The sequence below is a fragment of the Pristiophorus japonicus genome, chromosome 16, assembly GCF_044704955.1.
Source record: "Pristiophorus japonicus isolate sPriJap1 chromosome 16, sPriJap1.hap1, whole genome shotgun sequence".
In the NCBI taxonomy this organism is placed as follows: domain Eukaryota; kingdom Metazoa; phylum Chordata; class Chondrichthyes; family Pristiophoridae; genus Pristiophorus; species Pristiophorus japonicus.
The window spans coordinates 82,843,120-82,855,724 of record NC_091992.1 but is presented as its reverse complement, the minus strand read 5'-3'; the positions used below and the strand labels follow the sequence as shown (position 1 = coordinate 82,855,724).

At 43.7% G+C, this 12,605-nt stretch overlaps 1 protein-coding gene across 4 annotated transcripts in view; it reads left to right on the top strand.

Annotated features, from left to right (window-relative positions):
* Positions 1 to 12,605, top strand: part of LOC139226625 (putative leucine-rich repeat-containing protein DDB_G0290503) — a 465,741-nt gene that overhangs the window by 353,280 nt on the left and 99,856 nt on the right. For all 4 annotated transcript variants that reach the window (XM_070857512.1, XM_070857513.1, XM_070857510.1 and 1 more), the window contains one exon: positions 9,344 to 9,451. In XM_070857512.1, the coding sequence (XP_070713613.1) occupies positions 9,344 to 9,451 (108 nt within the window). The remainder of the gene's footprint in view (positions 1 to 9,343; positions 9,452 to 12,605) is intronic.

Sequence of the window (12,605 nt, the reverse complement as noted above, 5' to 3'; positions counted from 1 at the left end):
GGCCTTTGTTGCAGCTGCATTAATATCTCAAAATATATTAGACACTGCTCTTCCTTTCAGGCAAAAGTGCAGGGATAATATGGAAAGTCATTGGAGCTGAGCTATGGAAGATGTTTTGTTGTAAATAGCCATGGCCAAAATTAGACTATTTAACTGTTAATGTGGTCTGCAGATGTGTTTGATCACAAAAGATCAAATAACAGAATATTGGGCCCAAGTTTCCACACGATAAAAAACGGGCGCCCCTCTGAGCTGTGCGCCCGTTTTTCGCGCCTAAAACGGCGCCGGAAATAAAAACTCGCGATTCTGGAGCGTTCTGCAGCTCCTTGTCTGCCTGGCGCGGCGCCCAGGGGGGCGGAGCCTACACTCGCGCCGATTTTGTAAGTGGGAGGGGGCGGGTACTATTTAAATTAGTTTTTTTCCTGCCGGCAACGCTGCACGTGCGCGTTGTAGTGTTCGCGCACGCGTAGTGTGGAAAAAAAACATTGGCACTCGGCCATTTTTGTAGTTCTTTGTAGCTGTTTAATTTTTGAACATTTTTTTAAATAAAAGCACATTGCCATCAGCACTTGCAGCCTTCTCACTGTCTCCTCCCCCCCCCCCCCCCCCCCCCCCGTGGGAAAGAACGGGCGCCTCTCACCCCCCCCCCCCCCGGAAAGAACGGGCGCCTCCTCTCTCTCCCCTCCCCCCCCCCGGCAGGAAGAACGGGCGCCTCCTCCCCCCCCGCGCGGGAAAGAACGGGCGCCTCCTCTCTCTTTTCCCCCCCCCCCTGGCGGGAAGAACGGGCGCCTCAGGCTGACTGCAGAATTCTCCGTGGCTGAAGCACTTTCACACAGGTAGGAAAATGGTTTATTTACTCTTTTCTTTGCTTATAAATGTTTATTCAGGTTGGACTTATTTGTATAATATTTGTAGAAGTATAAATAAGGATTTATTGTAGAATTTAATGATTTCCCTTCCCCCCCGCCCCCCCCACCTCGTTCTGGACGCCTAATTTGTAACCTGCGCCTGTTTTTTTTAAATGTGTAGAACAGGTTTTTTCAGTTCTACAAAAATCTTCACTTGCTCCATTCTAACTTAGTTTGGAGTACGTTTTCACTGTGGAAACTTTGAAATCAGGCGTCAGTGGCCGGACACGCCCCCTTTTGAAGAAAAAATTCTGTTCCAAAGTAGAACTGTTCTACCTGACTAGAACTGCAGGAAAAAAAATGTTGAGAATTGCAATTTCTAAGATAGTCCGTTCTCCACCAGTTGCTCCTAAAAATCAGGCGCAAATCATGTGGAAACTTGGGCCCATTGTTTCTAGCCCTGGAGATTGATGCATCTGGATTTCATTAACGTTACTTTTTTTTCCCCCTTTTTTAATTGAACCCTGGTAAACGTATGGATGGGCAGTCTCTTAATCCTGTTTGGATCAAAAGAAAGACACTGAAGTTGAGTTCATTTAAATAACACTTGAAGAAAAAACATTGCTGCAAGGGGGAGCATACTTTGTTAAAATTACCTGGTGTAGCTCTGACTCAAAATTTAGTTACCAACATGCATGAGGGGCTACCAGCAACCATGTCATCAAGTTTTGTTCCCCAGTGTTCTTCCCTTTTCTATGGTCATGTTTGAGAATAGGCACTGAAGGTTGCTCAGAGCCAACAGAACCAAGAGACCATTATTCATGTGTGAGCCAAGGGACTAGTGTCCTCAGCCAAGGCAACCGCAGAGGACATTCATCATAGGCAGTCCCTCGGAATCTAGGAACACTTGCTTCCACTCCCAAAGTGAGTTCTTTGATGGCTGAACAGTCTGATACGAGAGCCACAGACCCTGTTATAAGTAGGACAGACATTCGTCGAGGGAAGGGGTTGGTGGGGCTGGTTTGCCGCACGCTCCTTCCGCTGCCTGCGCTTGACCTCTTCGCGCTTGACCTCTTCACGCTCTTTGCGTTGAGACTCGAAGAGCTCAACGCCCTCCCAGATGCACTTTCTCCACCTCGGGCGGTCTTCGGCCAGGGTCAGTGGTGATGTCGCGCTTTACCAGGGAAGCTTTGAGGGTGTCATTACAACGTTTCTGCTGCCCACCTTTGGCTCGTTTACCATGAAGGAGCTCCGCATAAAGCATTTGCTTAGGGAGTTTCGGGGAGTATCTGGCATGCGAACTATGTAGCCTGCCCAGGAAAGCTGATCGAGTGTAGTCAGTGCTTCAATACTGGGGATGTTAGCCTGGACGAGGACACTGATGTTGGTGCACCTGTCCTCCCAGGGGATTTGCAGGATCTTGCAGAGACATATCTCCAGCGACTTAAGGTGCCTTCTATACGTCGTCCATGCCTCGGATCCATACAGGAGGGCGGGTATTACTACAGCCCTGTAGACCATGAGCTTGGTGGTAGATTTGAGGGCTTGGTCTTCAAACACTTTTCCTCAGACGGCCGAAGGCGATGTTGAATCTCCGCATCAATGTCTGCCTTTGTTGATAGGAGGCTCCCGAAATATAGGAAATAGTCCACGTTGTCGAGGGCCGCGCCGTGAATCTTGATGATTGGAGGGCAGTGCTGTACGGCGGGGACAGGCTGGTGGAGCTTTGTCTTATGGATGTTAAGCGTAAGGCCCATGCTTTCATATGCCTCAGTGAATGCATTGACTATATCCTAGAGTTCAGCCTCAGAATGTGCGCAGACGAAGGTGTCGTCCGCATACTGCAGCTCAACAACTGAGGTTGAGGTGATCTTAGATCTGGCCTGGAGGCGGCATAGATTAAACAACTTCCCACTGGTTCTGTAGTTTAGTTCCACTCCAGCAGGGAGTTTGTTGATTGTGAGGTGGAGCATGGCGGCGAGGAAGATTGAGAAGAGAGTTGGAGCGATGACGCAGTCCTGTTTGACCCCGGTCTGGACGTGAAATGGGTCTGTAATGGATCCGTTGGTAAGGATCATGGCCTGCATGTCATCGTGAAGCAGGCGAAGGATGAGAACATTACAGCTGAATCCAAAGCTGTCCTTCCAAAAAAAAATGTTTTAATCCACACGTACAATCTTTCCAGCAGAGATCATTGGATAGTGAGCAAGTATGGGATGCCTGGCTGTAATTTCTTTTCTTTCCTTTCCCCTTACCTCTACCAAGCCCAGGAGCGCAGAGGTCAATATCGTCCCCTCACCATCATCCTGGCATAGATTTGCCATGCTTGGCGCAGACCCAGATTGAACCCAGCTAGGACCTTCCTGCTATGTATTGAACCACACAGTGTCTTTACCAACTGAGCTTATCATGTGGCTGATTGTTTTAGTTAATGGACATCTTTTTCAGGATGGTGTCAGATACTATAAAATTCAGTGCCTGCTGGACATCAGTGCAAACTCAGCTGTTCCTGAATTTGAAGTTCATTTCAGTTTTGGATTCTTGTCCCAGTTTAAAAGAAAAGAATTCCAGTTACTACTAACTCTGCGATACATCATTGACATGTGCTGAGTGATCAGCAATACAATCCACTATGGGGCAGACTTGCTTTCCATTGTACTGGAAGATTTTGTAGCAACAATAGAGAAAAAAAGTCTGATATCTCCCACCAGTTGTTTTGGCGGGGGGGGTGGGGCGGGGAGATATCTAAAGTGCTCATCTTTACAGGTGTCCTTTTAAGAAATACTTTCTACTCTGTTACTACTTTGTTTTTTTGAGAAGATAATATAGAAACAGTCCAATTCTGAATCTTATCATTCTGAAAGTATGAAATCCAGTACACAGCACAATTTGACAGGGAAAAGAAATATCCGTCTGCGTGTGACTTTTTTTCAGGTTTCCCTTGAAGCACATTATGCTGGTGGTTTATTTCTGTGTAGTGTGCACACATGTATTCAACATCATGTTGTGCTTAGCTAGATTGTTGAGGGGTTAATATGAACTTGACAAGTCACAATATCTTGCAATTATTAAGTTTTTGTTCTACATATATACATACTTTAGTAATGATTAATTTCATGTCACTTAACTACAAATCTATCAGTTTGTGACACAAACTGATTTTCTACAAGTCTGCCAACTGTCCATGGAGTTAATTATTACATTTGTCTGGTATGTCCTCAATAAATCCTACCACAGGAGGCTTAATGAGCAGTAAAATCATGCAGTTTGGCATGCCAAATGTTGTTTTAGGGGTTATTACAAAATGTTGAAATTTAATTTGGCAACTTACTTGTTTATTGTCCCTGCCACAGTACAGAAATTGTTCTCATCAAAGTCACATATGACATCCTTTGTGAGTGTGACACAGGTAAACTATCCCTCCTCATCCTTCTGGACCTGTCTGCAGCCTTTGACATAGTTGACCATTCCATCCTCCTCCAATGCCTTTCCACCAATGTTCAGCTGTGTGGGACTGCACTCGCCTGGTTCCATTCTTATCTATCTAATGGTAGCCAGAAAATCTCCAGCAATGGCTTCTCTTCTCACTCCCGCATCGTTACCTCTGGTGTCCCCCAAGGATTTGTCCTTGGTCCCCTCTTATTTCTCATCAATATGCTGCCCCTTGGCGATATCGTCGGAAAACACGGAGTCAGTTTTACATGTACGCAGACGACACCCAGCTCTACCTCGCCACCACTTCTGTCGACCCCTGCTTGGTATCTAAATTGTCAGATTGCTTGTCCAACATCCAGTATTGGATGAGCAGAAATTTTCTCCAATTAAATATTGGGAAGACCGAAGCCATTAACTTTGGTCCCCGCCACAAACTGCGTTCCCTAACCACTGACTCCATCCCTCTCCTTAGCATCAATCTGAGGGTGAACAAGACTGTTTGCAACCTAGGTGTCATATTTGACCTTGAAATGAGTTACCAGCCACATATCTGCGGCATAACAAAGAACACCTTTTTCCACCTCTAACACTGCCCGCCTCCATAAGAACATAAGAACATAAGAATTAGGAACAGGAGTAGGCCATCTAGCCCCTCGAGCCTGCTCTGCCATTCAATAAGATCATGGCTGATCTGGCCGTGGACTCAGCTCCACTTACCCGCCCGCTCCCCGTAACCCTTAATTCCCTTATTGGTTAAAAATCTATCTATCTGTGACTTGAATACATTCAATGAGCTAGCCGCAACTGCTTCCTTGGGCACAGAATTCCACAGATTCGCAACCCTCTGGGAGAAGAAATTCCTTCTCAACTTGGTTTTAAATTGGCTCCCCCGTATTTTGAGGCTGTGCCCCCTAGTTCTAGTCTCCCCTACCAGTGGAAACAACCTCTCCGCCTCTATCTTGTCTATCCCTTTCATTATTTTAAATGTTTCCATAAGATCACCCCTCATCCTTCTGAACTCCAACAAGTAAAGACCCAGTCTACTCAATCTATCATCATAAGGTAACCCCCTCATCTGCGGAATCAGCCTAGTGGATCGTCTCTGTACCCCCTCCAAAGCCAGTATATCCTTCCTGAAGTAAGGTGACCAAAACTGCACGCAGTACTCCAGGTGCGTCCTTACCAATACCCTATACAGTTGCAGCAAGACCTCCCTGCTTTTGTACTCCATCCCTCTCGCAATGAAGGCCAACATTCCATTCGCCTTCCTGATTACCTGCTGCACCTGCAAACTAACTTTTTGGGATACATGCACAAGGACCCCCAGGTCCCTCTGCACCTCAGCATGTTGTAATTTCTCCCCATTCAAATAATATTCCCTTTTCCTTTTTTTTCCCCAAGGTGGATTACCTCACACTTTCCGACATTGTATTCCATCTGCCAAACCTTCGCCCATTCGCTTAACCTATCTAAATCTCTTTGCAGCCTCTCTCTGTCCTCTACACAACCTGCTTTCCCACTAATCTTTGTGTCATCTGCAAATTTTGTTACACTACACTCTGTCCCCTCTTCCAGGTCATCTATGTATATTGTAAACAGTTGTGGTCCCAGCACCGATCCCTGTGGCACACCACTAACCACCGATTTCCAACCCGAAAAGGACCCATTTATCCCGACTCTCTGCTTTCTGTTTGCCAGCCACTTCTCTATCCATGCTAATACATTTCCTCTGACTCCGCGTACCTCTATCTTCTGCAGTAACCTTTTATGTGGCACCTTATCGAATGCCTTTTGGAAATCTAAATACACCACATCCATCGGTACACCTCTATCCACCATGCTCGTTATATCCTCAAAGAATTCCAGTAAATTAGTTAAACATGATTTCCCCTTCATGAATCCATGCTGCGTCTGCTTGATTGCACTATTCCTATCTAGATGTCCCGCTATTTCTTCCTTAATAGTTTCAAGCATTTTCCCCACTACAGATGTTAAACTAACCGGCCTATAGTTACCTGCCTTTTGTCTGCCCCCTTTTTTAAATAGAGGCGTTACATTAGCTGCTTTCCAATCCGCTGGTACCTCCCCAAAGTCCAGAGAATTTTGGTAGATTATAACGAATGCATCTGCTATAGCTTCTGCCATCTCTTTTAATACCCTGAGATGCATTTCATCAGGACCAGGGGACTTGTCTACCTTGAGTCCCATTAGCCTGTCCAGCACTACCCCCCTAGTGATAGTGATTGTCTCAAGGTCCTCCCTTCCCACATTACTATGACCAGTAATTTTTGGCATGGTTTTTGTGTCTTCCACTGTGAAGACCAAAGCAAAATAATTGTTTAAAGTCTCAGCCATTTCCACATTTCCCATTATTAAATCCCCCTTCTCATCTTCTAAGGGACCAACATTTACTTTAGTCACTCTTTTCCGTTGTATATATCTGTAAAAGCTTTTACTATCTGTTTTTATGTTTTGCGCAAGTTTACCTTCGTAATCTATCTTTCCTTTATTGCTTTTTTAGTCATTCTTTGCTGTTGTTTAAAATTTTCCCACTAACCTTGGCCACCTTCTACGCATTGGTCTTTGATTTGATACTCTCCTTTATTTCCTTGGTTATCCACGGCTGGTTATCCCTTCTCTTACCACCCTCTTTTTCACTGGAATATATTTTTGTTGCGCACTATGAAAGAGCTTAAAAGTCCTCCACTGTTCCTCAATTGTGCCACCGTTTAGTCTGTGTTTCCAGTCTACTTTAGCCAACTCTGCCCTCATCCCACTGTAGTCCCCTTTGTTTAAGCATAGTACGCTTGTTTTTGACACAACTTCCTCACCCTCAATCTGTATTACAAATTCAACCATACTGTGATCACTCATTCCAAGAGGATCTTTTATCTGCCTCAGCCTCAGCTCTTATGCTGCTGAAACCCTCATTCATGCCTTTGTTACCTCTAGACTTGACTACTCCAACTCACTCCTGGCTGGCCTCCCACATTCCACACTACGTAAACTTGAAGTCATCCAAAACTCAGCAGCCCGTGTACTAACCCGCACCAAGTCATGATTACCCATCACCCCTGTGCTTTCTGACCTGCATTGGCTCCCGGTTAAACAACGCCTCGATTTCAAAATTCTTATCCTTGTTTACAAATCACTCCATGGACTTGCCCCTCCCTATCTCTGTAATCTTTTTCAGCCTCACAATCCCACAAGTTGTCTGCGCTCCTCAAATTCTGGCCTCTTGAACATCCTTCATTATAACTGCTCAACCATCAGTGGACGTGCCTTCAGCTGCCTGGGCCCCAAGCTCTGGAACTGCCTCCCTCAACCTCTACGTCTCTCTATCTCTCGTTCCTCCTTTTAAAACGCTCGTTAAAACCTACCTTTTTAAACAGGCTTTTGATCATCTGCCTTAATTTCTTCTGTGACTCGGTGTCAAATTTATATGTTTGTCTGTAACACTGTTGTGAAGCGCCTTGGGATGTTTTATTATGTTAAAGGCACTATATAAATAGTTTTTTATTTATTATTATTAATATTATTATTGGTACCTGCTTGCAGTAATCTAATATCGACTGCAACGGTACCTGCAGAGCACAAAAGGTTACACTTCTATACAAGTATACAGCGAGCTAATGATTCTTGGTATTTGCTCTCTTCATGATCGTGGAGTGCATGTAGCTGAATCAAGCTAAAGGGATTGTAAAGACTGAAACGTTAACAGACCAAAAATGCGTGTTAATGTGTCCTTCAAACTGTTCAGCTGCCATTAAATACTGTTCTAGATGGCTATGCAGTAGGCAGGAACATGTTACACTTTCAGGAGGTCACAAGTTTCATTTTTGCAAGGTCGAAGTGTTTTATCAGTTGGGTTTGCTCTTAACTGTCCACCAAGGTTACTTCTGATTATTATTTCTCACCAAGCCACAAAGTGTTGAAAATAAAGATTTCAATGTTTGACAACACATCAACATAAACTTTACATGAACATTAGCTAAAGCACCCAAGTGTCTACCCTTGTGTGGTGTTAGTTGGTATGATTGGACGAGTGTGAGGGGTGGCTAGTGAGATGGGGATGTGATAATGTAGGTAGAGAGGGAGGGTGCAAGGTAAGTTGGCGTGAGTATGAATAAGGATGTTCAGGGGTAAGGTAGGGAAGGCAAAGTGATGGGAATATGATGAGTGGCACAGCAGGATGAGGTTGAGTGTGGCTTTGCAGTAGTAACATTTCGCGATCTACTGAGATCGTTGAAAGGTTTGCACCACTGCAGTCAGCTTCTTCTGATGACATCCCTGCTTGTGCCCTTCTGTGCAATGTGCAACCAGGCTGCGTTGGTGTCCTGGGGAGGTCTGTTCCGCCCATTGGAAGGGAAGAGGACCATTTGGAGGGAGAGTCTGGGTGCAGCCATGCACCTCTGCAGCGCTTGTCAGTGTTTGCAGCACCTCAATGAATGTGGGCATGGTCCCTTTGAGGAAACCGGCTGATGACACATCATCAAATTAAGTCATCAGACCCACTTCCTGTTAATTGGCTGGGAACCTCGCAGGGCGGGCTTAACAAGTCCAGTCTTGGGAAGATTGTTTCGAGAGGACGGGCTGGAACAAGGAGCCGGTTCCCCACTCGCCACTGATCCTGGCCGCACCAGACACGCCACGGGTGGCGAAATCGCGGCCAATGTCTCTACTGCTTCCCCCTCAAAAAAAATGTGTAGTCCACAATGGGGCCTTACATGCAACAAAGTAAGAGAGATTACCTGTCCAAAATGCCAATATGGCCGTGAATTTATTTAAGGGATCATCGTTCAGGATATCTTCCCTGACTTGCTCCTCCCCTTTTCCTTGCAGAAGTAAATCTAAATTGAATATGGAGATTTAAATTCCTTTAAAGAGTGAGGAATATTATCCTTACATTATGCAATCGAGGTTTTAATACATTGAGGCGGACTGAACTCGTAATTCAGAAATGGGGTGAAATCAAAACTTGATGTGCTGTCATTTTATATCATGAATGGACATCTAGATTGAGGCTGCATTTTATTTTAACTTGTAAATTTTTCCTTTAGGAATTGAAAAAGGAATCTATCAGAGAGCAACGTTTTCGATCTTCTGGTGTACCTCCTCTTCGGCGAGCAAAATCCCTTGACAGACGGACCACTGAATCCATAATGACGGTAAAATTGTTGTTTTCCTAGCATTGCAGTTGTTAGTTACTTTTAAGTTTAGTCACATTATAGTCCAGAAATAACAGTTAAAGATCTAACTATCGGAACGTGGGAACAGGAGTAGATCATTTAGCTCCTTGAGCCTGTTCATCCATTCACTGAGTTCATGGCTGATCTGTGACCTAACTCCATATACCCTTCTTTGGCCTATATACCTTGATACCTTTGGTTAACAAAAATCTTTCAATCACGGATTTAAAATTGACCTAGCATCAATTGCCATTTGCGGACGAGTGTTCCACACTTCTACCACCCTTTGCATGTAGAAGTGTTTCCTAACTTCACTCCTGAAAGGCTTGGCTCTATCTTTAGACTATGCCCCCTTGACCAGCAGAAATAATTTCTCTCTCTCTCTACCCCATTAGTTCCACTTAATATCTTGAAAGCTTCAATCAAATCATCCCTTAACCTTCTAAATTCCAGGCCATACAACCCTAGCTTGTGTAATCTCGCCTCATAATGTAATCCTTGGAGTTCAGGTTTCATTCTGGTAAATCTACGCTGCACTCCCTCCAAGCCCAATATATCCTTCCTAAGGTGTGGTGCCCACAGTACTCCAAGTGTGGTCTAATTGGGGCTTTGTTATTGCTGCAGCATAACTTCTACCCCCTCGTATTCTTATCCTCCAGATATAAAGGCCTGCATGCCATTAGCCTTTGATTATTTTCTGTACCTGTCCATGACATTTTAATGATCTATGTACCTGGATCCCAAGTCTCTTTGTTTCTAGCTTTTCACCATTTAGACGGTAGTCTGTTCTATCTGTTTTAGTTCCAAAGTGGATGACCCCTCATTTGTCGATATTGAAATCCATTTGCCATAGTTTCTCCCATTCATTTAACTAAAGCTTCCCAGATGGCTCACTGAGTTTACCCAATCAGTAATGAATGTGCACTCTGATTCCAATCCCATACTGCGTAGAATTATCTAATGTTAGCTTGAATAGTTGTAGACACTGTATAGTTGGTTTCACTGTCCCTCGGTCGAAGAGTGCAAAAATCATTCAAAGTCCCTGCTATCCATTTATCACCTTCACTGTGCATGCATGGATTTCAGAATACAGTATCGAGATTGGCTGTGATCCCAACATGTTTGATTAGTCTGACACATGCTGTTAAGGCTTACTACATATGAATAACTGCCACTGGAGGACAGCCAGGGTCTATGGAATCTTCCCCCTGAAAAATTGTTCAATTTTTAAAAATATCATGAGTAACCATTAGAATGGACTTTAAATGGCACCACAAAGACAGTGTAACATTGCATTAATAAAGTTATTGATCAGGTAGCATGTTGATCAAATTTATTGCTAATAGAAGTCCCAAATTCCCTGAATAGAAAATACCTAATGGTGATTAAGGGCAAAATCCATGTCCACAGCTCTTTGTCAAGCCTTCCAAAGGCCCCCAGGGCATGCACCAAGGCAAAACTGACGAAACAGTTTATAGCCAAGTGGTTAGTAGAGTGCATCCTACTTTGCTACCAACACAGAAAGAAGCCCATGAGGCAAGTTTAAGGGTAGATCCACACATTCCACAGCTTTTTCTTGGGTATATTTAAATTGGATCCAATTGCTAGAATATGCAAGGCTGTCGCATAGACCAACCCTTCTCTCACTTCCTAAATATTTATATCTAGATGAAACTACAGTGTGACAAATTGGTTCTCAAAACTGGTGTTATGGTTGCTTTACAAGGGCCGATTCCCTCCTAAATTGTAGTGCTAATTCCATATGCTCCTATGATGTGTGAAGAATATAGAATAAAGAATTAAAAAGAATAAAGAAACAAAATCAGCTATCTGGCAGGGCAACTCATTTTTGAATGGGAGTGATATGCAATTGAAATCAATAAAAGAACACTATCAAATTGTGACTCTTAAGTGTAGAATAGCAAAATCTGGCATCATTGCTTTTGGTATCAAATGCACTAACTAAGACCAATGTCCAGATTTCTGCACAACACATTGGAGATTATGATATTCCTCCCAGGCTGGATTTAAAGAAACATAACGGGATATAGTTTCTACAATACAAAGAAGCCAAAACTAGTAGGAGGACAGAAGATTGGGAAGTTTTTAAAAACCAGCAAAGAATGACTAAAAAAAAATGATTAAGGGGAAGATAGACAATGAAAGTAAACTAGCATAAAATATAAAAACAGATGGCAAGAGTTTCTATAGGTATATAAAAAGGAAAAGAGTGGGTAAAGTAAATGTTGGTCCCTTAGAGGATGAGACCGGGGAATTAGTAATGGGGAACATGGAGATGGCAGAAATTCTGAACAAATATTTTGTATCAGTCTTTATAGTAGAGGACATTAACAATATCTCAACAGTGGATAGTCAAGGGGCTATAGGGGAGAGGAACTTAATACAATCACAATCACAATCACTAAGGAGGTGGTACTCAGTAAGATAATGGGACTAAAGGCAGATAAATCCCCTGGACCTGATGGCTTGCATCCTAGGGTCTTAAGGGAAGTAGTGGCAAGGATTGTGGATGCATTGGTTGTAATTTACCAAAATTCCCTGGATTCTGGGGAGCTTCCAGCAGATTGGAAAACTGCAAATGTAATGCCCCCATTTAAAAAAGGAGGCAGATAAAAAGCAGGAAACTATAGACCAGTTAGCCTAACATCTGTGGTTGGGAAAATGTCGGAGTCCATTATTAAAGAAGCAGTAGCAGGACATTTGGAAAAGCATAATTCGGTCAGGCAGAGTCAGCATCGATTTATGAAGAAGTCATGTTCGACAAATTTGCTGGAGTTCTTCGAGGATGTAACGAACAGGGTAGATAAAGGGGAACCCAGTGGATGTGGTGTATTTGGACTTCCAGAAGGCATTTGACAAGGTGCCACATAAAAGGTTACTGCACAAGATAAAAGTTCACGGGGTTGGAGGTAATATATTAGCATGGATAGAGGATTGGCTAACTAATAGAAAACAGAGAGTCGGGGTAAATGGTTCATTCTCTGGTTGGCAATCAGTAACTAGTGGGTGCTGCAGGGATCAGTGCTGGGACCTCAACTATTTACAATCTATACTAACAACTTGGAAGAAGTGACCGAGTGTAACATAAGTTTGCTGATGATACAAAAGCAAT